This window comes from Loxodonta africana, chromosome 3 (assembly GCF_030014295.1).
Source record: "Loxodonta africana isolate mLoxAfr1 chromosome 3, mLoxAfr1.hap2, whole genome shotgun sequence".
In the NCBI taxonomy this organism is placed as follows: Eukaryota; Metazoa; Chordata; class Mammalia; order Proboscidea; family Elephantidae; genus Loxodonta; species Loxodonta africana.
This window is the reverse complement of record NC_087344.1, coordinates 179513895-179541787: the sequence shown is the minus strand read 5'-3', so window position 1 is coordinate 179541787 and position 27893 is coordinate 179513895. Positions and strand designations below refer to the sequence as shown.

Genomic DNA, 27893 nt, shown 5'->3' with positions numbered 1-27893 from the left:
TACTTTGTTTTTGGACAGCTACAGGTCCTTGCGTTTTTTTCTTTCATGTCCCTTTCTCCTTCCCCATTCTGATACATAATAAAAACAATTCTCGTCTTTCAGGATCTGGCCCGTGCCTTGGCACAGGCCTCCTGGGAGAGTTCATTGTTCTAGTCCACGCTTCCCGTTTTCTTTCGGTCCTCTCCCTTTTGGGCCCACCCTTTCCCGTTCCCCCTACACCGAGCCCCCGACCCCGCCGACCCCACAGACCCTGCTGACCCCACCGACCTCGTCCAACGCAGCCGCGCTGAGCGCCAGGAGCAGAGCCGCGCAGACCGCGCTCTCGGCTTTCCCGGTTGCCCCGCCCCACGGGACACTGCGTGCTTCGAAATCGATGAACCAAAATAAAGGCTTTCAAAAAAGAACTTCTCCCTTTGAAAATCTTTCATGAACCTGAGATCTTCAAAGGACTAAAAGTATAAACATGACTATGTATCGATTCAAGAGGTCCTAATTGAGCGCCCTGGTGTGTGCGCCAGCAGACCCTGTTCTCGGCTGGAGGACACAAGAGCGACCATCACCTCGACCCCTGCCCTCGTGGAGCTCAGGCGCTGGACAGAGGAGGAATCAGAAGATGGAAGCATCACACTCGCCCCGAAAGTGGGTCGACAGGTGGGCAAACCCTCATTCCCTGACCAGCGTATGTCCTTCCACGCTCTCTAGGCCGAGCGTCCATCCCGGGCCTGGGGGCTGGCGATGAAGGGCGGTCGGGTGAAGGCTGGGCAGACAACGAGAAGAGCCATCCTGGGAGGCCCTGGGCGTTCAGTCTCCCTTGAGCTCAGGCCGGGAGGCGGGTGCGGCGCGGACCCGAGCATCTCCGGGAGCGCTAGCTTTTGAGGCACGCAAGGAGCAAGAAGGGGCAAAGATCATTTGGCTGGCTTTCTACCTTCACCCAACGTACAGGTTTCAAAAGTGACGAACAACACGATTCGAATCCCCAATCTCTTCATCTTTCCTAGGTTTTGCAGCACAGCCGTACTGCAGGAGGCGGGTGGCACCGCCTAGCGGTTAATGAGTCCTAGGGTCACTCTTGAAAAAAGACACTGGTCACGTTTCGGGGAAGCGGCTGGTGGATTCAAACTGCCAACGTTCTGGTTAGTAGCCGGAACTCTTAACCACTGTGCCACCAGAGCCTTGTTAAGCTTCTCTTGCTATTGGTAAAATTAGCTTTTCACGTTTCCGTGGTGCAATAGGTTAGTGTGTTCGGCTGTTAGCCAAAAGGTTGGTGTTCTTGAGCCTGCCCAGGAGCAAGCATTTTATAATCCATCCAAGCTGTTTCCAGAGATTCACTCACTCAACTCATGCTCACTTGACATCCTTCCATATCCTCCCAGAAGAACTAATGAGAATAAATTTAGTTCTACGGTTGGGAAACGCGGAAATTCCTTGAAACAGGATATAAGAGCCTGGTGTAACCCCCCTCGTGTGGCCTTGGACTAATAACTTAACCTTTATGTACCTCAAATTTTTTTCATTTCTTATGAGGCTACTAGTAGTACACTACTTCCAGGTTGTGCCTGAATTTAGTAATTGTTTCATTTTTATTGGTCTAATGCTAATGAGCTCAATAGGTATCAATATCAGCAAAGAATGTTCTCAGTACAGGATGGTTCCCCCCATCTTAGGTATCTAGTACTGCTCTAACAGAAATACCACAAGTGGGTGGGTTTAAGAAAGAGAAATTATTCTCTCACAGTCTAGGAGACTAGAAGTCCGAATTCAAGGTACCAGTTCTAGGGAAAGATTTTCTCTTTCTGTCTGCTCTGAAGAAAGGTCCTTGTCATCAATCTTCCTTTGGTCTAGGAGATTCTCAGTGCAGGGACCCCAGGTCCAAAGGGTGTGCTCCCCTCCCAGTTCTTCATTGTTTATGGTAGGAGGTCCCTCCCTCTCTCTGCTTGCTTCTCTTTTATATCTCAAAAGAGATTGACTCAAGATACAAACTAATCTTGTAGATTGAGTCCTGCTTCATTAACATAACTGCCTCTACTCCTGGCTCATTAACACCATAGGGGTAGGATTTACAACACATAGGAGAATCACTTCAGATGACAAAATGGAGGACAACCACATGCCACTGGGAATCATGTTAACCAAGTTGACATACATTTTGTTGTTAGGTGCCATCGAGTCAGTTCTGACTCATAGCGACCCTACATACCACAGAACGAAACACTGCCTGGTTCTGCACCATCCTCACAATTGTTGTTATGCTTGAGGCCATTGTTGCAGCCACTGTGTCATTCCATCTCCTTGAGGGTCTTCCTCTTTTTTGCTGACCCTGTAGTTTACCAAGCATGATGTCCTTCCCCAGGGACTGATCCCTCCTGATAACATATCCAAAGTATGTAAGGTGCAATCTCACCATCCTTGCCTCTAAGGAGCGCTCTGGTTGTACTTCCAAGACAGATTTGTTTGTTCTTTTGGCAGTCCATGGTATATTTAATATTTTTCACTAACACCACAATTGAAAGGCATCAATTCTTTGGTCTGCTTATTCATTCTCCAGCTTTCACATGCATATGATGTGATTGAAAATACCAAGGCTTGGGTCAGGCGCACCTTAGTCTTCAGGGTGACATCTTTCCTCTTCAACACTTTGAAGAGGTCCTTTGCAGCAGATTTGCCCAATGCAGTGAGTCTTTTGATTTCTTGACTGCTGCTTCCATGGGTGTTGATTGTGGATCCAAGTAAAATGAAATCCTTGACAACTTCAATCTTTATCATGATATTGCTTATTGGTCCATTTGTGAGGATTTTTCTTTTCTTTATGTTGAGGTGTAATTCATACTGAAGGCTGTCGTCTTTGATTTTCATCAGTAAGTGCTTCAAGTCCTCTTCACTTTCAGCAAGCAAGGTTGTGTCATCTGCATAACATAAGTTGTTAATGAGTCTTCCTCAATCCTGATGCCCCGTTGTTCTTCATATAGTCTAGGGTCTTGGATTATGTGCTCAGCATACAGATTGAATAGGTAAGGTAAAAGAGTACAACCCTGATGCACACCTTTCCTGACTTTAAACCACGCAGTATCCCCTTCTGTCCGAACAACTGCCTCTTGATCTACGTACAGGTTCCTCATAAGCACTGTTAAGTGTTCTGGAATTCCCATTCTTTACAATGTTATCCATAATTTGTTATGATCCACAACAGTTGAATGCCTTTGCATAGTCAGTAAAACACAGGTAAACATCTTTCTGGTATTCTCTGCTTTCGGCCAAGATACATCTGATATCAGCAGTGATAATCCCTGGCTCCGTGTCCTCTTCTGAACCCGACTTGAATTTCTGGCAGCTCCCTGTCGATATACTGCTGCAGCCACTTTTGAACGATCTTCAGCAAAATTTTGCTTGTGTGTGATATTACCGATATTGTTCAATAATTTCCCCATTCATTTGAATCACTTTCTTGGGAATAAGCATGAATATAGATCTCTTCCAGTCAGTCAGCCAGGTAGCTGTCTTCCAAATTTCTTGGCATAGACGAGTGAGCACTTCCAGTTTGTTGAAACATCTCAACTAACATTCTGTCAATTTCCAGGCCCTTGTTTTTTTTTTTTTTTTACCAATGCCTTCAGTGCAGCTTGGACATCTTCCTTTAGTACTATCGGTTCCTGATCATAAGCTACCTTTTGAAATGGTTGAAGGAGGACCTTTTTTTTTGTTGTTGTTGTAATGACTCTGTATTCCTTCCATCTCTTTTGATGCTTCTTGTGTCATTTAATATTTTCCCCACAGAATCCTTCACTATTGCAACATGAGTCTTGAATTTTTTCTTCAGTTCTTTCAGCTTGAGAAATGCAGAACATGTTCTTCCCTTTTGGTTTTCTATCTCTAGCTCTTTGCACGTATCATTAAAATATTTTCTTTGTCTTCTCCAGCTGCCTTTTGAAATCTTCAGTTCTTCTACTTCATGATTTATTCCTTTTGCTTTAGCTGCTCAACATTCAAGTGCGAGTTTCAGAGTCTCTTCTAACATCTATTTTGGTCTTTTCTTTCTTTTTAATGACCTCTTGCTTTCTTCGTGTACGATGTCTTTGATGCCATTCCACGACTCGTCTGGTCTTTCATGATTAATGTTCAACATGTCAGATCTATTCTTGAGATAATCTCTAAATTCAGGTGGGATATATTCAAGGTTGTACTTTGGCTCTTGTGGACTTGTTCTAATTTTCTTCGGTTTCAGCTTGAACTTGCATATGAGAAATTGATGGTTTGTTCCACATTCGGCCCCTAGCCTTGTTCTGACTGATAATATTGAGCTTTTCCACAGTCTTTCCACAGATGTAGTTGATTAGATTCCTGTATATTCCATCTGCTGCGGTCTATGTGTATAAGTATAGTTGCCATTTATGGTGATGAAAAAAATGTATTTGCAATGAAGAAGTCATTGGTCTTGCAAAATTCAGTCATGTGATCTCTGGCATTTTTTTCTATCATCAAGGCCATATTTTCCAACTATTGAGTCCTCTTCTTTGTTTCCAACTTTTGCATTCCAATCACCAGTAATTATCAATGCATCCTGATTGCATGTTTGATCAATTTCATACTTCAGAAGCTGGTAAAAATCTTCAATTTCTTCATCTGTGGACTTAGTGTTTGGTGCATAAATTTGAATAATAGTCGTAGCATTAACTGGTCTTCTTGTAGGTGTATGAATATTATCCTATCACTGACAGCGCTGTACTTGAGGATAGATCTTGAAATGTTCTTTTTGACAATGAATGCAATGCCATTCCTCTTCAAGTTGTCATTCCTGGCATAGTAGACCACATGATTGTCTGATTCAAAGTGGCCAGTATCAGTCCATTTCAGCTCACTAATGCCTAAAATACCGATGTTTACATGTTTCATTTGATTTTTGACGAGTTCCAATTTTTCTAGTTTCATCCTTTGCACATTCCAGGCTCCGATTATTAATGGGTGTTTGCAGCTGTTTCTTCTCATTTTGAGTTATGCCACATCAGCAAATGAAGATCCCGAAAGCTTTACTCCATGCACGTCTTTAAGGTTGACTCTACTTTGAGGAGGCAGCTCTTCCCCAGTCATCTTTTGAGTGCCTTCCAACCTGGGGGGCTCATCTTCCAGCACTATATCAGACAATGTTCCACTGCTATTCATAAGGTTTTCACTGCTTAATTCTTTTCAGAAGTAGACTGCCGGGTCCTTCTTCCTACTCTGTCTTCATCTGGAAGCTCATCTGAAACCTGTCCAACATGGGTGACCCTGCTGGTATCTGAATATTGGTGGCATAGCTTCCAGCATCACAGCAACACGTAAGCCCTCAAAGTACAACAAACTAACAGACACATGGGGGAACATACATTTTAGGTAAACACAATTCGATCCATAACATGCCCCCTAAGAACTCTCGACTTTAATGAATCGCTGTACTTAGAAGAGATTTTAGAACAGAAAGAAAAGTGAATTTCTAGCATCCAATAGCCTGCTTTAGTAGTATGATGAAGATCTTAAATTACAGAACAACTTCAGGACTGTTTAAATCTGGCTAAAGAAAGGAGAGAAAAGATATTTATATCATTACAATGAGGCAATTATGTTAATGAAATGAGAGCTTCTGACAATTATATAAACTAAAATTTATTAATTTGCAGAACCATAAATTGGCTCATCCTTTTACACAAAAAGGGAAAAAATCCTTTTAAAATAGATTTTTAAAAAATGGAGGAAATTCAATGATAATAATGCAATGTATATTTCCTGAGAAGGTTCTCTTGAACTATAAAAAGTATCACAGAGCTAGTTAGATTTTCAGCAAAGATGTTTCTCCAAGCACCAAATGGTGCTTAATTATTTTCTTTTATTTCCCTCACTGATAAGCATTTTAATAATAGATACCATTGTCTCTTTTCTATTTTAAGAATAACGAAACTCTCTAAATGTCTTACGTATTGTCAAGGTGGCTTCCATAGTCATTTTTGTCCTTTTATTCATAGTTCTATTTCTTATAAGCTCTTTGAATTTCTTACTTTTCCTTTATCAAATAATTGCAATAACCGCTGATATTTCCAGCTGATTTGTCATTCTGCTCCAGAGTCTTCTAGAATATTATTAACTTATTCACACCTACGTACTTAATCTCTGCCCAAAATTGTAATCAAGGCCACCAACAATTTGCTGCTGTTACTGATATTTCCCAGAGCTGCAGACAAACGCAAGTGATGCCAGGGATTAAAGTGGTCATTATATCAACGATAAGCTAAAAAGCTAGAATCCAGGCTGTAAAAGAGAAAGATATCTCCCACGTTTCAGAAAGCTAGTTGCTGGCAAAGAATAAATGAGTATTACTGGTGCTCAGATCTCAAGGCCTGCTGAAATAAAAAGTTCTGATCATAACACCAAACATTTGAAACCAGTGATAAACTGAATCTAATTAGTTCAACAAAGACAAGACCCACCAAAAGTACACATTAGATTCATTCAGCCCTCCACACTAGAAGCCTGATAGAAAAGTCCATGTACCCATACCTGTGAGTAAATATTTACTTCTGTTTCTATTGTTGTTTTATATACACTGACATATATTTAAAAATTACAAGAGGCACATGAAGCAAAAAAAGTGGCATAAAATCAAGAAAAATAAAGTTAATAGAAGCAACCCCCCAAGTGACCTAGGTGTTGGACTATTAGACAAGGACTTGAAAATAAATAAAAGAAATATGCTGTAATGACTATCAAGCAAAAAATAGACAATACATGTAATCAGGTGACAAATTTCAGAAGAGAAATGAAAATTATAAAAAAGAACAAAATGAAAATATATCATAAATTGAGAACATATTCAAAGGCATTAACAAAAAACTATACACAGCAATAGATGGATCAGTGAATTTGAATGAGTTAATAGCAATTGGGCAGACAGAAACACAATAAGAATGGAGAATAGAACAGAATATCTGAAATCTCTGGAACAGTATAAAATGATCTAATATATGTGTAATTGGAGTTCCAGAAGGAGAGGAAAAGCCGAATGAGGCTAAAGAAATATTTGAAGAGATGACAGCCAATTTTTTTTTAAATAGATGAAAACCATTAATTCCTAAGCCCAAAAAACTCAGTGAACCCCAAGAAAGATAAAAATAAAACTATGCCCATACATATTATAACGAAACTTCTGAAAATGAGTGATTAAAAAGAACATCTTAAAAGTATTCTGTTTCTGGGGAAGACAAATTAGTTTTGTTTGCTCTTTCTGCTCCTCTTCTTTATTTCATTAATTAGCTCTGAGTGTTTTGTAGGCCTTACTTTTAATCTCCATTTTCTCTTAGAAATATTGGAGGTTGAGTAAGAAGGAAGGGACATAAATTTTAGTGAAGTTTTCTCAGTTACCACTGAGCATGATGGCTCAAGGGCAAAGGCTCTTGAGGCAAACTGTCTGAGTCTGAGTCCTGGCTCTCACCATCATAGAGAAAGGGCCTTTGAAAAGGTAAACCCAACCTCTCAGGGCCTGAATGTTCTTATCTACAGCAAGAGATGGTAATAACCAACAATACTTTGCAGCTTTGTTATGTGGACTAGATAAGTTATTACATGGGAAAGCACTTAGGAACCATGCTGATCTCACAGTAATGCTCTGAGAAAGCTATTATTATCATTGCTACTATTATAAAATTGTTTGTTTTCATTTCTAACTTTACTAGTGAGGACTTTCAACCATCCCTAAAATAAATTAGAACTGTTAAATGGTTTGGTTAACCTCCTCCCCCATATTAATGGCCAGGCATCTGGAAAACTGGTTACTTGAAGAGTTTGATGGTGACCTAATGAAAAGTGCAGACAGTACATCAGGGGACTGGATCGAACTTCATCAAATTCTTGGAACTTGGACAGCCATGAGAACTGTTTAGCTCATGGTAGAAATCTTTTGCACACAATTCAAGCAAGAGCTTTTCATATCCAGTCAGATGTATCCCAAGTATTTTGAGGAAAGTCCAAGTATGTACCAGTGATCCCTTGTTTTTTGTTGTTGTTTTTAATAAATCAAGGTAGGAAACTTGCCTGAAATCTGTAGATTTCTTTTTTCAATCATGTTGGTGTATTTATAGCAAACCAAATCTCATCCCCAAAACAACTAGATAATGTATGGTTTAAAGAATTTCTGTTTGAAGTCTTTGGAGAGCTACGAATGCAGCTAGGACCTACATAAGCAGATCCTGAGAGAGAAAAGCTCTTTGAAAGGAGGCTAACTCCCTGCCTTTTCTCCTTATGGTATTTGCTAATTCTTAGAATTGGACAAGAGATTGAGGAGCTGGGTAGAGGGCAGCCACTAATAAGAGGAAGAGGAAATACCATCACTCTAAGAAATCTTATAAAGATGGGGGAAACAACAACAACAACAAAACCCATTGCACTGAGTCTATCCCAACTTACAGTGACTCCACAGGACAAAGTAGAACTGCCCCATAGGGTTTCCAAAGAGCACCTGGTGGATTTGAACCACTGATCTTTTGGTTAGCAGCCATAGCTCTTAACCACTATGCCACCAGCGTTTCTGAGGCTGAGGAGGAAGAAAAAATAAAGCAGATGGAGCTGTCCAGATATTCAGGCATGAGAAGCCAAGATCCTGGAGTGAACTGAGAAGTAAACTGAGTGCTTTACAAAGTAAACTATGCATTGTGAAGTGGCTAGGAAGGCACACAGAGTGTGGTTGAAAGAGGAGTGGAATTTTGAGTAGTATGATGGTGCAAAGGAGATAGATATAAATTACAGTTGAGGATCCTCCAAAGGACAGGTGCTTCTCAGATGGGAGCATAAAGATCTACAGCCTAGGAATGTGGGTAAATGAGATGTAGACTGAGACTTTCCATGAAAATCTCAGTTTAGTCACGATTGGATTGAGGTGATTTGCCCCTCTGCTATCTGCCAGGAAAGAGGATGAATAATATCCAGAGAAAGATAATATTATCTGAAGCCTCCATAGTTTTTTACACATCAGATCCATTGGTCAATCATGCTTTTCGGGCAGATAAAGAAACAAGAACAAGAGAAAAAAACAGAAACTAACTCACAGGTAATGGAAACATTGGAAGTATCAGATAAGAACATTGAAATGATATGTTTTAGATATGTTTAAGAAAATATGCTTTAGATATATTTAAGAAATGATAATGTTTAAGAAAACAGATGACAAGATGGAAAGATTCACCAGAGATTAGGAATTTCTTTAAAAATCAGATGGAAATTCTAGAAGTGAAATATACAACTAACTTAAAAAAAAAAAAATCAGTGTATTGTTTAACAGCAGTTTGAACCAAGTTGAAGAGGGATTAGTAATTGGAAAATAATTATAAAATATCTGGCTTGAAGTATAGAGTATAGAGAACTAAAAGAAATGGAACTTCTGAAATGAGAATAAAAATTGGTTATGTTTGGAGCAGGAGAAAAGTGGGCTGCATAACTCAAATTCTAATAAAAAAGACCAGGTTTGATGGTCTGACTGAGGCTGGAGGAACCCCAGAAGACATGGCCCCCAGACTGTATTAGCCCAGAACTAAAACTATTCCTGGTGCCAACTCTTCAGACAAAGAATAGACTGGACTATAAGACATAAAATGATACTCATAAAGAGTGTGCTTCTTAGTACAAGTAGATACACAAGACTAGATGGACATTCCTATACAGAGGCGAGATGAGAAGGCAGAAGAGGATGGGAACTGGTTGAATGGACAGGGAAGTCTAGGGTGGAAAGGAGGAAAGTACAGTCACATTACAGAGATGGCAGCTAGGATCATATAACAATGAGTGTATAAATTTTTGTATGAGAAACTAACTTGAGCTGTAGACTTTCACCTAAAGTGCAATTTAAAAAAAAACGGGGGTCATGCTATAAAGGCCTAATGTATGTGTATTTGAAATCTTAGAAGTTACAGAAAATGAAAATTAGATTGGAAGCAATATTAAAAGATGTAATGAGTCGTAATTGACTCGACGGCACTGGGTTTAGTTTTGGTTTTGGTTTAAGGGCCAATTAAAAAAAAATCCTGATGAGATATTAAGCCACATGTTTAAAAAATTCTATGAACTCCAAGCAGGATAAAAACAAGAGAACCATACCATAGCACACGATTGTAAAACTGCTGAAAATTCAAGTCAAAGAAGTACTAGAAGAAACAATTCACATTATGTTCAAAGATTGGGAGCTGAACAAAGACAACAGAAAAGGAAGACAAAAAGCCATTATTAAAGGGCCGAATACTATAATTTCCAACCTACATTCTACTCCCTGACAAAATATCTTTCAAGGTAAAGGTGAAATAAAGTGCTTTCCAAATAAGCAGCAAATCCACACTAACCCCACTTCCCAGTGTCCCTGGAGTCGACTCTGACTCACTTTGACCCCACACATGTCAGAGTAGAACTGTGCTCCCTGGGGTTTTCAATGGCTGATTTTTTAGAAGGAGATCACCAGGACTTTATTCCAAAGCGGCTCTGGTTGGACTCCAGTCTCCAGCCATTCGGTTAACACCAGTATGTTAATGGTGTGCACCACTCAGAGACTATGACATGCACTAAGGGAAATGCAAAAGGTAGTTCTTCAGGCAGGAATTAAATGATCCCAAGGGAAACATGGAAATGAAGGAGGAATGAAGAACACAATGGATAGTTAAATAGGCAGGTAAATAAATAAATGTTACTGCCCAAAACAGTTACAATAATGTCTGTGTGATTTAAAATACATGCTGAAATAAAATGAATGACAACAATAACTCAAATGGCAGGAGGGGAATAAGTTGAATTAATATTTCTAAAGTCCCAGCATTGTCTAGGACGATAAAAGTTCTCATTTATATTAGACTCTTTTGTTCTAATTTCACAGAATACATGCAAGTAAAAAAATATGTATCAGGATGAAGCCAAAAGCTATTGTTTTGTGTGTGATTTCATCTGTGTTTTTAAAATAACTAACTTTATTTTTATGCTAACAATATTTTATTGTGATACAATTTATGAACAGTATAATGCACATACATGAAGTATACAGTTTGGTCAATCTTGATAAATGTATATAAAAAAAAAATCCTGTTGCCGTCAACCAGATCAAGCTCTATAGAACATTTCCATCCTCCCAGGAAGTGTCCCTCATGTCAATTTCCAGTGAAAATTCCTCAACAAAGCAAAGCTCTTCTGATTTCTGTCTCTGCAATTTAGCTTTGCCTTTTCTGAAACTTCTTATGACTGGGATCATACATGAGTATCACACAGGAACATTAAAATAGATATGTTTTAGATATTCAAAAACTTCCTTTTAAATAGGCATCTTTTACAGAATCTACTGTTTTGGAGGGCTTTATGCATGCTATGAGCATAGGTAGTCTAATCATTTTAATTGCTGAGTAGTAACATGGGGTCGCCGTGAGTCGGAATTGACTAGACAGCAACTAACAACAATCCATTGTATTAATATAAAAATTCACCAGTTCTCTTATTGATGAACATTTGCATTGTCTCCAGTTATTGCCTAGGATGAATAACTCTGCTATGATCATTCTTGTAAAAATCTTTTTTGGATTATATACATTCATTTTTCTTGGGAAATAAATAGAAGTAAAATTGCTGGATCATAGGGTAGATGTATGTTTATGAGGAACTGCCAAATAGCTTCCCAAAGTGGTTGTGCTAATTTAAAGCCCAACAAGCATCACATAATATCACCACACGATCTAAAAGAGGTAAGGGGGAGGATTGGGCATGAACAACAACTTTCAAAATCAATTTTTTCAGGCTTCCTTTCTTCATCTTCTTTAAATCCTTAAAAGGATGTGTGGAGGTGGCTGTGGTCACACCAAGTGGCACCACTTGCCCATTCAAGCCTAGCAAGCCACGGGAGAGAGAGAGAGAGAACTAGGGAAGCCCACCCAAGTCTCAGGCTCATAACACCTAGGTGGGAATGGAGCCAGCTGGTATCAGCTCATGAGAGCTTGTTGTTTAATTTACAGGAATTCTGAGGGCCAGTTGTTAGACAGAGCCATTATTAAAAAAAAAATTTGAAATGTATTAACTTATAGTTAAATAAATTACATTAAAAAAGGTAATAAACACTCAAAACTCATGACTTCCTAATTATTTTACAACATTTTACTAGTATCTATGCTCTTTAAGTTATTTACATCTATTGTCTTTACATGGTAGAAATACTATACAATGGTGTGTTACCGTGCATTTTTTCCCAACTTCATGTTCAGTGATGTCACGTTGGTAGCTTAAAATTGGCTCACAGAAATAAGCAAATGTTATAAATCTGGCCTTTCCCTCCCTGAAGTTCTGGTTATTGAACATCAGAACACTACTGAAGTAGACATCTAGGAGTTGGGAAGCAAAGTCAGGCAATGACTCCCATCCCTGTGCTTCTCTTCAGTTTCAGAGGCTGGGACACTAAAAACTATTGCTTATACTTCTATCTATCTGCTCATTCCTTGGCCTAGATTTTACTGAGGCAATTAAGGCAGTTTTTTTTATCAAGGGCAGAATAAAATCATAAAACCATCAGATTTACATGTCAGTACCACTTGAAGCATCTATGACTCGTATTCAAGGAGATAGGCATAAGATATTTTAAGGACTTTGACCAAGTGGAAAGTAACTTGCGTAGCCAGAAAGAAATTTAAAAAGTACATTAGCAAACCAAAAACCTGTTGCCATCTAGTCGATTCTGAATCATAGTGACCCTGTAGGATGGAGTAGAATTCCCCCATAGGGTTTCCAAGGAGCAGCTGGTGGATTTGAACAGACAAACTTTTGGTTAGCGGCCATAGCTCTTAACCACTGCACCACCAGGGCTCCTACATTAGCAAAGTGTAATATTTATAGAGATTTTATTTTAAAGCAATGCAAAAGCAATCATCTACAAGTAGCAAGGTTGGGCGAGGGTGGGGGTGAGAGTTCAGAAGGCTAAAATTACCCTCATGTTAAATGAAATCCCTACGTGTTGTTACTCTAAGGGAAAAGAAGCCAATATTACTTGAAAAGTAAGTTATCATTATGCTAAATATATTAGTCATATTTGAGTACTTTACTCCAGTTTTGCTTGCTAAGGTTTTAAAAGGATTGGGGGTCGGGGGTGGGGAGAGGAGGCTGAAGGGTTCCTAGAGAAGAACAGTAAGAATCACTAGAAGTTAAAAAATTTTTATTTAGGAAAAACCATAAAAACTGGTTTTGTTGAGACTGTCTTCAAGAAGATAAAATGCATTGAGAAAACATTGTTGTCTTAATACACAAAGGCAAGATTGAACAAAAACGAATACATTTAGATTTTTTTTGAAGAAATTGATTAGTTGGAAGTATCAGAAAATTTTTACACATGAATTAGTGGGCTGAGGGCTGTGGGGGCCATGGTCTCAGGGAACATCTAGCTCAATTGGCATGACATAGTTTACACAGAAAATGTTCTACATTCTACTTTGGTGAGTAGTGTCTGGGGTCTTAAAAGCTTGTGAGTGGCTATCTAAGATATTTCACTGGCTTCACCCCATCAGGAGCGAGGGAGAATGAAGAAAACCAAAGACAAGGGAAAGATTATTCTAAAGGACTAATGGGCCACAACTACCACAGCCTCCACCAGACTGAGTCCAGCACAACTGGACGGTGCCTGGCTACCATCACCCAGTGCTCTGACAAGGATCACATTAGAGGATCCCAGACAGAGCTGGAGAAAAACGTAGAACAAAATTCCAACTCACAAAAAAAGACCAGACTTACAGGCCTGACAGAGACTGGAGAAACCCTGAGAGTATGGCCCCTGGACATACTTTTAGCTCAGTAATGAAGTCACTCCTGAGGTTCACCTTTCAGCCACAGGTTAGACAGGCCCATAAAATGAAACAAGAGTAAAGGGGCACACCAGCCCAAAGGCAAGGACTGGAAGTCCTACAATTGGTAACCAATGTCACAAAAAAATATGTGTTCTAATTGTTTAATGAGAACCTGGTTTGTTCTGTAAGCCTTCATCTAAAGTACAATAATTAAAATAAATAAATAAAAGAAAAAGGGTACACAGATACTAAAACTGTCTGGTGAGGGGGTGGTCTCCACTGATATAGACGTCCATGGAAAAACAGGCAGCCTTGTGTTGAGTATGCCAGGCTATCAGCCAGGACTTCCTCAGGTTCTTTAGCTACCTCTGCATTCTAAGTCTATGGTTGTGACTGGAGACCTGGCAGTCTGAGTCCTTCTTACCGCACTCTTGTTGGTATCCAGACCACAGGCAGTGACTTGGGATTTGAGCTCTGGCATCTCAAGTTTTGCTTTTGCCTTTCTGACTCTCAAACCTTGAAGGGGATGAAAAGGCATCCTGGCTTCTGAAAGGATCCTCAGGGAACTTGATGTCAAACATAAGAATTAAAAATACTCATTCCTCAGCCCAATTTAAACTCCATTTGTATTTATTTTATTGTTCTCTTGTTTTGTTTTTTCTTCTAAAATGCCTCCAGACTCTCCTGTTCCTCTTCATAGCAATATCTCTGCCTATTTGCTGCATCCGTCCTCCAACTCAAGGTCCTCATTGCTGAGGAGGTACTTCTTCAAGGGGGTTCATTGTAGGCTTGACTCTTTTTCTTCTCCTTAGATTCTGTGCTTTTGATTTTTTCCTCCTATGAGATCCTTTTCATAATCTAAATTCTTTAAACCATAATTTTGTTTCAACTCCGCTAGGTAGTTTTGGAGGAAAGCCTGGCCATTGTGGAGACCCAGATGTAGTTCTTTTCCATTCTTTCTTTCCAAGGAGACAGAAGAGTGTTCGTCATGAGAAAATGCTCTAACTGAAGGCTGAGATGCATCAGCTCTTAGAGAAGAAGGGGACTGCTGAGAGCGGAGTGAAGGAGCAGAAGACACAGCCCAAGGAAATAGGATTCTCCTCTGTGTCCCAGAGCGGGTAAGAGATTCCTTGCTTAGAGACTTCCACTGCCAGAACTGTTGTCACAGGGGCTTTCAGGGTCTGTATCCAGGCTCCGTACCTTAATTTTAGGGCTTTCTTCCAGGAAATTCTTTAGAGAAAAGTCTTTAGTGTTCATTTTTATCGTTAACTATATTATTCAGAATAATTTGGTTTTATTCTAACGTTACAAGTAAGGCTATGCATAAGATACAGCCTATATTCTGTGTCATCAGCACTCCTCAAGGTTGGACACTTAAACAAATCAGAGTTTCATTATGGTATCCTTATATGGTTAAATCGAGAGTTTGAATGTGGGAGCAAAGAGCTGCCTTATTCTTGCCCAACATATCTGTACCAAGTTTACAGGAAACGGAGATTATTATTAAGAGCTTAAGTCAGGCAAGCAATTTTCTCATGATTTAGGGTAAAAAGGGCTTACATTAAGAATTATCACATGAATATAAAATTTTTTAATGTATTTGACAGAGTGAATGTAGGCTTTGTGAGTTGAGAGCCCAGGACTCTATGTTATTTTTTCCAAAGGCTATTGTGCAACTTTGATCAAGTGACTCTGCCTCTTTGGTCCTGAGTGTTCTCTGTTCTGAAATGAGGAAGTGAGATTAGCAGGCTCTGAGGTTATTTTAGCTCTAACATTATTCTGTGGGGCAGTGAAATTTAACTGGTACATATCGGGCAGTAACTCAATGGAGCATGAAGTGGAATTTGAGGTGTCCAAAGCTGTTGCCCAATCAACAGGCAAGGAAGTGATGACTTAGCGTTTTAGTAACTGGAACTTACAGATAAGTGTACAATGGATTAATCCCACATTATCTGAAAAGGGCCGTTAAAGACAGCCTGGCAAATTTAGCCAACAAACCGCTATTTGGCAATGTTGTAAGCTTATTTTAAAAATTGAGCTTATCGAAATTGCTCTGATTCTAGCAACCAATAATCACCTAATGAAATGAAAAAAGTTCGACAGAAGTGTGAATAAAGTAGGGGTGGTTTAAAAGGTTCAAGAGGAATTGTATGCTATCTGCGGGTCACTTGTCCTGATTCCTGCTTTGGCTCCTTCCAGCACCTGGGTGACCTGTTCCGGATGAGCAACTCTGGGCCTCAGGCAAATTTCAGCTTCTCAGAAAACAACCAGCACCTGTGCTTGCTGCTGGCACAAAACGGGCAACACTGCCAAGATCTCCAAGAGAAATGATGGCATCAGGAATAATAGTTCTGCTCTGGCCAACCAGCTGGAAAAACAGAGAGAATGTCAACAAGTTGGTCTTATAAACTCACCATGACCAAAGTAATGAGTGATTATCTGTATTCTTTTTGATAAGTTAAATGCTTTATGGACTGCAGTACTCATCCCAACATTAAAGTAAATTTCAATACTTAGCATATTTCTAGAAAGGTGAAAAAAAAATTTTACCATCAGTTTACAGGTGGGGAAACTGAGGTACAAAGTAGCAAAATGACAGGCCTGAGTTTGCAGTGGCAGAGTAGAGTGTTCTGGGGCTAATATCCAGGTCTACTGATTCCTGCTACAGACACCTAACTTCTTTGTCTCTCTGAGGAACAAGATGAACTTGTACACTCTCTTCTCCTCTTCTCTATAACAAATAGTAGTCCTGTTGGGCAGGCTATGACATATTCTAAATTAGTTCAATCATTTTAAACTCTTTTGAGTTCATAGGGCAAAGCACTATGCTAGTTAGTTACACAATGTGATAAGGAAGTGATAGTATACAGTGGTTAAAGGACCATCGAGACTTCTGTTGCCAACTGAGCCTTGGCTATCTGTAGAAAAAACATGGATAGGTCGCTGCCTGGAGCGAGTGGTCTCTTTCTCATGAGTTCAGAGAAGTTAATTTTCCCTCTGTGGATATCACCTTCCCCTGCCTGATACAGGCCAGAGTAAACGCAGAGATTGAGGGCATTTAAAGAAAACACAGAAAATCTCTATTAGTTAGTTAATGCTGTGTTACAAAGCATCCCCAAACTTAGTGGCTTAATACAACAAAAATTATCTATTAGCTCCCAGGTTTTCTGTATGTCAGGAACTAGGGAGCAGCTTGGCTGGGCGACTGTAGCTTGAGGCATCTCATAGGGTTGCAGTTTGATGGCCAAGGCTGCAGTTATACAAAAGTTGGACTGGGACTAAGAGTGTCCACTTTCAAGGGTTCACTCTCATGCCTGGCGAGATTGTGCCGGCTGTAGGTAGGACTCCCTTCTTCTCCATGTGGGTCTCATCACTGGCTTGCTTGAGTGTGCTTGGCATGGCAGCTGGCTTCCCCAGTGCAAGGGACCCAATGTGACTTTACAGTATAGCTCCAATTGTAATCCAGTACTACACAATTCATTCTAACTTTTCCCATTTCCATTTTTGTACCTTCCTTTTCTGTCAGTGAGAAAACTCCCATTATTTTCAATACACTATTTTGAAAATACATGCTTGAATATGTTTTGAAAATATTTACTTACTTGCTTGTAAAATGGTAATAGTAATAGTAGCATCAGAACCTAACTTCAGAGGGGATAATGACCAGAATCAGCCCAAAGCTGGTCCCTCAGAGGTAGGGGTCAGAGATACCTTCATTCTCCAATCTTTTTACCAATTCTGACACCAGCCGTCCCTCCCATGGCACTCACTACTTCTGTTCTGGTTTGATAATTTATTGTAACGGTCACACAGAGCTCACAGACTGTACTTACAGTTAAGTGGTTTTTGAAGGGAGTAACAGGGAAAAAAAAAAAATTTTTTTTTTTTTATTTTTTTAACAGGGTACAACTCAGGGCCAGGATCAACAGGCTAAAACTCAGAATCAGGATCAGGGAGCATTTAGGCAAAGCATACCTTCTTCAGTGCAGGACAGCTCTCTCAGCTCCCCTTGGCACCCTTCAGGACAGGCTCCTCTTGGCCCTGCCATCTGTTGGCCCAGATCTACTGCTGGGCCCGCACCTTCTGGGCCTGTTGCCCTCTTCAGTGTTATAGCGCTTGACCTGTGTTACAGCTCTTTGGGGAAGTTTTTTCCCTCCTCTCTCTCTGCTTCTTTTTTCTTCTGAATTTTTTCTTCCTGCTGCTTCTCTTCCTGTTTCTTTCTGACTGAAAAACCTCTGTGGATTTGGCTGCTTGTATAAACAAACTCCTCACCAATTTCAAGGCACGGATCTTCCACTAGGGCCAGGAACTGATCAGCCTCCTCTAGAAGGACACTTTGTTTGCATAGACTATTGACTAATTCCTGCAAGGTGCATACCAGTAACAGGGCAGGCTCCAGACCAGGACCAGACAAAAAGTATCAAACCAGCTTGTTAACAGCTCACCCAGGAAATGCCACAAACCCTCTGGGGTAGAAAACTAGGGCAAAGGTAACTCCTCCGGGCTTAGGGGAAAATCTCCCAAGCTGTTTTTCCAAAGAACCAAGGTGAAAAGCCACTTAAAAGATCTCATTTCACCACAATGTTCAACCCCCGCATGTAGTCGATCTCTGACCCCTCTGGGTTGCCTCTGCCACACTGCTGTGACATGAGGACTGCCCTACTGGAGCCTGACCAATGATTTTGGATTGAGTTAGGAAGAAAGGGAGGGAGGGAGGAATGAAGAAAGGAAAGTAGAAAGGAAGGAAGCCAATCTTTCCCTTGAGTTGCTTTGAATACACTACTGAGGAGAATAGTAGTTGTATCACTCTGTAAATTTATATTTCAGTACCTGTCCTGTGACAGAAAAATTAATTTGCTGTGGACCGGCATTTATATTCAGATCTTTCAGCCATGGACTCATTTGTCCAAATGGATTCTTGGAAGCACAAATATATAAAACATATGTATTGAATGATGAGAGAATAAGACCTGGAGCCCCTGTTTTCCTCATTTAAGGCTTTACATGCTCTGAAACCTTGTGGTACGGTCTAAAGACAGTGTCATGGATTGAATTGTGTCCCCTAAAACTATGTGTCAACTAGGTTAGGCCATGATTCCCAGTATTGTGTGTTTGTCTTCCATTTTGTGACTGACGTAATTTTCCCATACATTGTAAATCCTAATCTCTGCCTGTGGTTAAGGAGTCAAGAGATAAAAGGAAAGGAAAGTGGAGGGGGGGACCTCATACCACCAAGAAAGCAGTGCCGGGAGCAGTGACATCCTTTGGACCTGAGGTTCCTTCGAGAGAAGCTCCTCGACCAGGGGAAGTTTTATGACAAGGACCTTGCCCCGGAGCTGACAGAGAGAAAGCCTTTCCCTCAAGCTGGCACCCTGAATTCAGACTTGTGAACTACTAGACTGTGAGTGAATAAATTTCTCTTCGTTGAAGCCATCCACTTGTGGTGTATCTGTTATAGCAGCACTAGATGACCATGACAGACAGGAATTTGAAAACCACCTTCTAGACAACCACTTAGTGATGAAAGTATAGAGGGTTTTCAAGAACTAGATGGTAGCTGGGTAGATGATTAAAAGTGGTAAAACAGCCTTAAAACAAAACAAAACAGAAAACCAAGCCAACTGCCATTGAGTCGATTCCGACTCAGAGGGACCCTATAGCGCAGAGTAGAACTGTCCCATAGAGTTTCAAAGGAGCACCTGGTGGATTCGAACTGCTGATTTTTTGGTTAGCAGCTATAGCACTTAACCACTACACCACTAGGGTTTCCAAAACAGCCTTAAGAAAAACAGCCTTAGGATAATGTTATTTTAAAGATGCAATGACACCTGGCATACATCCATGCCGTACTGGGTTCCGCTCAACACATAAAAATATGCACTGTATCTACCTTCGCAGAGCTTGTAGTCAAGTTTGGGGAGCATGACAAATGTTTATCAAATAACTAGAGATTAATGAAATCATGTGATGACATATTTGCCCAGAGAAAAATTTATTCTTAATTACCTCCTCGTTCATTTAATTCCACCACAATTTTCTCTTCTTGACCTTTTTGTTGATTTTCCTCTCAACTTTCAATGAACACCTGGCTTTGTTTACTATATGAAAATGGCTATGGGCTGAAGAGAGGTCAGCTTTTAAAGGAGAATTAAAGAAGAAAGCCTGATTCAATTTTTAGAAGTATGAGACAGAGGGAATGACAGTCTTAGAAGGGATCTTTCACAGAGGGGGAGGCTTTGTTTTCCTTCCTTCATTCCTTTGACCACATTCAGGCCACTAACCATGTGCTAGAATTCACTGTGGGGGCTCCTTTGGTGATACTCATTAAGTACCTTCTGCTCATGTGCCATAATCTATCAGTCACTCCTTTCCACTCTTATTTCTTCCTCTTCTTGCCCCCTTTAGGAAATATCATTCCTTAATTCAGAATCAGGCTCGAGAGTTGACTCACCTAAGGCAGAAGATGAGGATTGGGAGAGCTGTCTCTTCCCTTCTCATCCAGCACGTCAAGAACACAATAAAGACCTTTGAGGAGCTACTCAGCAGCAATAGCATTGGCCACTACATGGAACAGCACTTTTGTGAGCAGCTGGCTAGGGGAAGCCAGCTGGCAGAGAGCCTCGCCAGCAAATTCAGCACTGGTGAGTTGTCCATGGGGCATGGGAAGGCCTTCAGTCTCCCCCAAAGTCTGACTGAGGCTCACATGAACTCCTAGCCCCATCCACAAGCGATTTTCCAACCTGGTAACCTGCTTTGTAATCGCCTCCTTGGGCTCATGTCAGGGCCGGGACAGGCTGGTGAGGAGCTCCAAGAAGAAACACATGGCGCGTGCCATGATGATCATCAGCTTCTCCTGTGAAATATGGGTGGTAGGGCAGGATACAACATCGGATGTAATGGCATTTTATCTGAAGCTAATTGGCAGAAATAAGGGTGGAACAGGGGCAGCTCGTGAAGAGAGACTTGAACTAGACATCTGAAGACCTATCAGACTAGCTCTGGACAGATTAATATTCCTTGTGATCTGTTTCCTCACCTGTAAAATTAGGTCAAAGGATACCAGCCCCTGAAGTTCTCATAGTTGTTCTAAGAATTAAATATGCAATACTCATCAGTGTGCTTCAAAAGAAAATGACAAGGAATCATGCTGATTTTGTCATGGTTATGCCTGTGTATCTTGGTACTGGTCTTGTTAGGTGCCATCGAGTCGATTTCTACTCATAGTGACCCCATGTGACACAGTAGAACTTTTCTAGGCTTTAGAGTTTTCTAGGCTGTAATCTTTACAGGAACAGAACACCAGATTTTTTCCCCACATTGCCACTGGGTGGGTTCAAACCATTGCACCACTGGGCTCGTTTAGTACTTGGTAGTAGGAACACTAGTTATTTCAGGAGCTTTTTACATAGAACTTCCCTTGAGAGCTGCAGAAGGCACATAGTAGGAGCAGGCTTAGTGACAGGAGTAGGTTCTGCATGAAAGCTGTGAAGGATCTGGGGAGCGCCTTGTTGCAGGACTTGAAGGCTCTGGTTGGAGTGGTCCAGAGGTCATTGGACAAGTGTCCCATGGTCTAAAACAACCCAGTGCCTATGGGGGGTGGGGGGAAGACATTTTTAACTTTTTGCTCTGACTCAGGGCAGATGAAGCAGAGATGGTGATATTTCTGGTGGGCTCAGGAAAGCCTGCCAGGCAAGGTCTCTAAGGTTTCAAACTGAGATCTCCCGGGAAAATTCAGAGTATCTTGGACTCAAGCGTCAAGTAGTCATGTCTCTTACCCCAGATAGAATCCAGTTTTTGCTTGTGATCCTCGAAATGATATCTGCTTGAGTTATGACTGGTCCTTTCTGAATTTGGTTTTCAGATGACTATACAGGTAAGAAGAGTGAAGCAGGACAGGCACTGCAGACCCTCTGGTAATGTCAGATTTTCAGGGATCATGAGAGATGTAATTTGGTGAAGAATTCAGAAGTGTTATGAATTAAGTTGTGTCCCTCGAAAATTATGTGTTATAAATCCTAACCTCTATACCTGTAGTTATAATCCCAGTGAGAATGGGTTTTCTTTGTTACGTTAATGAGGTAGTATTAGTGTGGATATATCTTAAGTCAACATCTTTTGAGACGTAAAAGAAATTAAACAAGCAAGCAAGCAAGCTGCAGAGATGGAAGAAGAGAGATGCCAAGCCACATGAAGACTGCCCAGGAGCAGAAGCTCAATAAAGACAAGGACTTTCCTCCAGAGCCGACAGAGAGAGGAAACCTTCCTTCTAGAGCCAGCACCCTGCATTTGGACTTCTAGCCTCTTAAATTACGAGAAAATCAATTTCTGTTTGTTAAAGCCACCCATTTGTGGTATTTCTGTTATAACAGCACTAGATAACTAAGACAAAAGCAAGGACCAGAAAATCAAAGGAGCAAGAAAAAATACCCTCAACACTCGGTAAAAACCAAACAGTTCATTGTACTGTTTTATTTATTCATCAAACCATTGTGTATCCTTAGTGACAAGATGGTTTAATTTCCTATTTATTATTTTATTTATCATTCTTTTGGTTCATACCTTTACATCAATTCACCAACTTAATAATATAGAGCCAATGTAAATGTGAACTACCTAGGTCTTAGGAGTCTCCGGAACCCAAAAAGATCACCTCTGCTTTGCCCTGGCTGTTTAAAGGCCAGAGTGAGTTGTGTATCAGGTTTATCCAAGGGTAGCCTAAGGAGTTCTGGCAGGTGTTAAACAGCTACAAATTTTCCTTGAAAAAAGAGCTTACTGACCCAGCATTTCCACTCCTAACTATATGTATACCCAAGAGACTTGAAAGCAAGGATGCAAACAGACACATGGACACCAATGTTCATTACAGCACTATTCATGACAGCCATAAGTGGAAACAACTTAAATGTCCATCAACAAAAGCATGGATAAACAAAATGTAGTACACACATACAATGGAATAGTACTCAGTCATAAAGAGAAATGAACTCCTGAGAGATACTACAACGTGGATGAACCTTGAAAACAAATGGACAAATATTTTATGATCTCACTTGTATGAAATAACAAGAATAGGCAAATGTATAGAGACTATCTTAGTCATCTAGTGCTGCTATAACAGAAATACCACAAGCTGACGGCTTCAGCAAACAGAAGTTTATTCTCTCACAGTGCAGTAGGCTAGAAGTCCAAATTCAGGGCATCAGCTCCAGGGGAAGGCTTTCTCTGTTTGTGGGCCCTGGAGAAATGCCCTTTTCATCAATCTTCTTCTGCACTAGGAGCTTCTCAGTGCAGGGAACCTGGGTCCAAAGGATGTGCTATTCTCCTGACACTACTTTCTTGGTGGCATGAGAGCTCCCTGTCTCTCTGCTCACTTTTATCTTTTATATATAAAAAAGAGATTGGCTCAAGACAAAACATGATTTTGTAGGTGGGGTCCTGGCTCATTAACATAACTGCCACTAATTCCATTTCATCAACATCATAGGGGTAGGATTTACAACACACAGGAAAATCACATCAGATGACAAAATGGTGGATAGTCGCGCAATTCTGGGAATCATGGCTTTACGAAATTGGTACACATATTTTTGGAGGATACAATTCAATCCAGGACAGAGATCAAAGTGTATTAGTGGTTACCAGAAGGGGAAAGAGGGAGTCATTGTTTAGAAAGCAGCGAGTTTCTGTTTATTGTGATGGGAAATTTGGCAACTATAATGGGTGATGGTTGCACAACATGATTAATATAGTTGACATCACTGAATTGTATATCTGAAATGTCTTGAATCGGCAAATGTTGTGCTATATATATTTTTACAACAACAACAAAAAAGACAGCAACTAACAATAATAACATATTTAAAGGAGGTATCCCCTACAAGACACCCGGGAGACTACATTGCCTCAGGAGCCAGTTTTAAATGGACCACTGCAAATATGTTTAACAGATTATGTTCACAGAGGGGTTTGAACTCCTATAAACCTCCAGGTGCCTTGTGAATGAACCGTGAGTGTTATTTGAAGGGCCTGGAAGATCTTTTCTCTTCCACAGGATGTTTGTGGCCAATGCGCTGGACAACCAGTCTTCTTCCCTGCCCTACTCTGCTTTTCTTTGCCCCCAAACAGAAATAGATTTTTTTGGCTTCTTCTGTGAAGGAGTGGTCTCTTTGGCTTCTGGGGCTTCTATGAGCCTCAGATTAGTATAGCTATGGCACTTATTCTTTCTTATCCCGCCAGTATCTTAAGGAAGATGCATAAAACGGACAAAATGAATGGAGTCCCAGAGACCACGCGGGATTCGAGGTCCCAGACACAGCCCCAGATCTTCTCCAGCAGCCATGCCCAGACCGCCATGCCTGGCCCTCCCAGTAGCACCACCTCCTCCATGTTTGAAGAACAGGAAGTTCACCCTGCTATGGATGGAGCCAGTGAGTACCCACACAGCTCATACCTTTGTTTAGGCCCAGAGGAGGAGGCTTCACAGCTAGGCCCTGTAGATCCACTGTGATGTATCTGATTTGGCACAGAAGTGGAACTCAGTGTCAAGCACAGGCCCCAGGGGTGCTGGGTAGCTATTCTCCATTCCTAGTCCTGTGTGTCTTTCATTGGTCACCAAATCCCCACTGTTCTATTTATTCATCAAACACATGCATGATGTTGGACTGGGGTGGGGAGCATGAGTTGGAAAGAAGAGGGGGAAAATGCTCCCACATCAGTGCAACAAAATCATGTCATCTTTCAGACCCAGGATGTGAATGTGGCTAAATGGATTACCTATAAAACACTTCTGACATCCTGTTTGTTTCTCACTCTTGTTCCTTCCTGGACAGATGCCAGCCCTGCCGTTCCTGCTGATTCAGCTACACTGCCTAGCAACCGTTCAGGAGCCGGATCTGCCCAGCCCTCCTGTCCTCTGAGTGGTACCACACCGCATCAGACCACTCCGTTGAACAGGACACTGGAACTTGGGCAACATGGCAGCAGTGGCCCATGGGACAAGATGAGGCCTCAGAAAATGAACGCATCGGGGAACCCATGCATCTTCTCTTTGTACCGTCCAATTCCAAACCCTCAGGTAAAGCAGAAAAGAGCATTTGGTGAAATAGGGCCCAATGATAAGAACAACACATTCCTGTCCTAACCAGGGGATTTTTTAATTCCTCTCTTAGATCCTGGCTCACAGAAGTGGATGAGATGAAGGTGCAATGTCTTTATGGATCAGGCAGAGAGTGAGATTCTAGCTCAGGGCTGACACTTTCTAAGTGCTTCTTGCCATTCTTCCTGCCTAGGGACTCACCCTGGGCAGGAAAATAAAGGAGGTCAGGGGCATTCTCAGGCACTACTTTCCAGGGAGGATGAACTGTCTCACATTCGTGTGTTCTCTTCTCTGTGCCACAACCTTCTTAGGCCTAGATTTAGACTGTTCTAGAATGCCAAACTCAGACTTCCATGAGAAAGGTCTTCCTTGGGTTAAGAGCTATTATATTATGGAAGATTATTTCTACAGAGCCACCCACCCCTACACACACACACATGCTCACTGTGCACACACCGTAACCCAATCCTACCCTCTCAAACATTACCATTGGGATCAGAGCCAGGAACCCTGGCCAGGGGTGCAGCTAGGTAGGGAAATGGCTTGAAATAGCTTAGTTCCTGGGTCCCACGTAGTAAGACATCTGAAATTCTCAAAGAAAAACCTGGCCTTAAGCAAAATGTCCTGGAGCCTGCTCTTGGCTTCCTTCTCTTTTCCTTTGTGCATCATGTTCCTTCCTTGGAGGTGCTCCCTTTTCCCCTGTTCCATCTTCAGGTCCTGACACCTTCCCAGGTTCTTCCTTGCTCACTAAAAACAGTTAAAGGAAAACATTCAGCACCAGTCATTATTCAGCAGCCTGATTTAACTTCATATGTGCTTGCCTCAGTCTTTCTCTCTTTGAGTGGTGGATGTTAAAGGTTGTTCAATCATGGATCAGCAGATAGGAGGGATATGAGGTACAGAGATAGCTCCTCTAGGTTGCTATTAAAGTCACACCCAGGAGGTAGCCAAGCTTTCCCATTGCTAGGCTAGTCCTACCAAGAAAACTCTAACAGTTTCCCAGCCCTATTCTCCAGCCCAGTGTTCACCTCCCATAGATGTACTCCACTGAAAGCTCAGGAGCTCTTTAAACAAAGTTGCTTGGTGCTCTCTGGGTGCTCAGATGAGAGGAGGAAGTTAACAGAAGGACAGAGATGGGTAGGAATCTTTCAGAGAGGCCCTGGACAGGCCCTACATGTGCCCATGAGTGATGAGGCTTCCCCGTCTCTCACCTCTCCCATGTTCTAGTGATACGCGACAGGGGCCGACCTGCTGGAAAAGAATCTTGCTGACATCCAAAGCCTGTGCCAGTGCTTGGAGAAATCTGTCTGCATCAACGACTGCCTGCAGGAGAGGCTGGAACACGTGCTTAGTAATGCTGACCAAGGAAAATGTAGGAAAGGCCAAAGTCATTGATTTCTGTCCACGTCTAGGGAGCCTCAAAAGGGAGTGGGCTCTCAGGGGAGAGCTCATTGGTGTGCAATATTTCATTTGTTCCTTGCAATCAGCCTAGAGAGGGAAGTAGAGCAGGTACTATCGTCCCCCGCTTCATAAATGAGGAAACAGAGCTCAGGAGTGATTCCCTCAAGGAGAGCAAGGTCTCCTTCTCAGGGTTGTCTGACATCATGCCCTTTGTTGTAACTCCATATATACTGCCTGGTGATGCTCCTGGGCTTGTGACCTGATTGTCCAGTGGTAGACCCATGGCCTCCATGGTGCCCACTTCAGCAGAGGGAAGACCACATCCCATCCTCATGCTGCTACTACATGTGGATATCACCTACCACTTCCCTGGGTATTCCCACACTCTTCTCCATGGATGATCTCACTTGGAAGCCAATATCTCCCCATCCCACTTCCCTTCTCAAGCACAGAAGACTGATGGCAAGGATACCTACAACATCACAGCAGCAGCCAGTTAGGGGGAAAAACCCTGTTCTCCATTGCATGGATATTGCTTGTGAGAATGTAGTTTCCTGTGGTGTACCCTGCAAAAACTGAGCCTCAGTCACATTACACTGTTGTTCCAGTGCACGAGGCCCCCAGATTTTCTGCTTGGCTGGGATTGACATTTTGGTAGGTACAGGAAAGTGTATCTTTGAAAGCACCTGTTACCCAAATGTGTGACTTGTCTGGTTATTTTTATTCTCTGGGACAGTATCCATGGATAGGACCTGGAGGCCATACCCCAGTTCTAAAACAAGAAAAATACTTTCAGGGCAGTAAATTGGAGTTTTCAGGCTTACGAGGGCAAATCCCAAGCTGAGGACACTTCCAGATTCCTTTTATCTGTGGCAAAAGCAAAGAGAGGAGGGTGGTGAGGACAAAAATTTCCCAGACCCACACAGTCCAAAATTAGAAGAGTTATTCTCAGTCTAGATTCCCAATCTGTTTATGGTCCGACCTACACGTCCCAGACTCGCAGCTCTAGGAGTGAGTAGCTTTGGGAAATCCACATTTCATGTATAATCCTCTTCCTCCATCTTTGGAGATAACCAGAGGGTCCCTGGCTGTCAACTGGATACTGGCTTAGTGTCTCACTCCCTGCCTTCCCCACTTCCATCTGAGTGTGCACTAGGAGGGGAAACGATGTCAGTTTCTGTTTGCAGCAATACTACAGTGAATTCTGTTAGGTCTTTCCAGACTTCACTGCAGCTCTGTCTCTCTTCCAGGTACTCCCCAGTTAGCCCCAGATGTCCTCCTTGCAACCCCTCATTCCTACACTCAGAGTCACTCCTCTGGGTCTGATCAAGAATTCCTGTGACACAATGCCTGGATGGTCTAGCAGAACGTTGTCCAGAGCTTTTCCAGTCCTATTCAATAGCATTCTTGGGTGTGCAACATCATTTCCTGTGTGGACTGGGAGACAGCAGACTTGCCTTTATTTAAATGGATCAAATTAATAAATTATTATTTAAAAATTATTGTTGACATATATCTATTGAATGTCTATAAAGAATAAAATTCATGTAGGAAAGAACAAAACCAGAATGGCCTAAAGTTCATGAAAAAGGTTA

The 27893-nt window shown here is 41.5% G+C and overlaps 1 protein-coding gene across 13 annotated transcripts; it reads left to right on the top strand.

The window, feature by feature from the left end:
* Window positions 1-49: 49 nt before the first annotated feature.
* Window positions 50-27800, top strand: LOC111750470 (myomegalin). Of its 13 annotated transcripts, none has more exons than XR_010321521.1 (9): window positions 50-651; window positions 5183-5309; window positions 14771-14920; window positions 16002-16226; window positions 18985-19203; window positions 20208-20443; window positions 24039-24229; window positions 24632-24876; window positions 26125-27800. XR_010321521.1 is itself a non-coding variant. In XM_064282505.1 (8 exons), exons 6-8 carry the CDS (start codon window positions 24052-24054, stop codon window positions 27561-27563), a joined length of 438 nt encoding a protein of 145 aa, XP_064138575.1. In that variant the 5' UTR covers window positions 50-651; window positions 5183-5309; window positions 14771-14920; window positions 16002-19203; window positions 20208-20443; window positions 24039-24051; the 3' UTR covers window positions 27564-27800. The 13 variants fall into 13 exon arrangements, 2 of the variants coding, with proteins under 2 accessions (XP_064138575.1, XP_064138576.1); XR_010321523.1 differs by having other exon boundaries at window positions 16002-16243; XR_010321522.1 differs by having other exon boundaries at window positions 16002-19203; window positions 26125-26269; window positions 27549-27800.
* The last annotated feature ends 93 nt before the right edge of the window (window positions 27801-27893 follow it).

Excerpts from the sequence above, each read along its gene's own strand:
- LOC111750470 (XM_064282505.1), top strand. The coding sequence starts at position 24,052 with ATGCATAAAACGGACAAAATGAATGGAGTCCCAGAGACCACGCGGGAT. Across the intron at positions 24,230-24,631 it reads CCCTGCTATGGATGGAGCCA|ATGCCAGCCCTGCCGTTCCT; the intron begins GTGAGTACCCAC and ends CTTCCTGGACAG.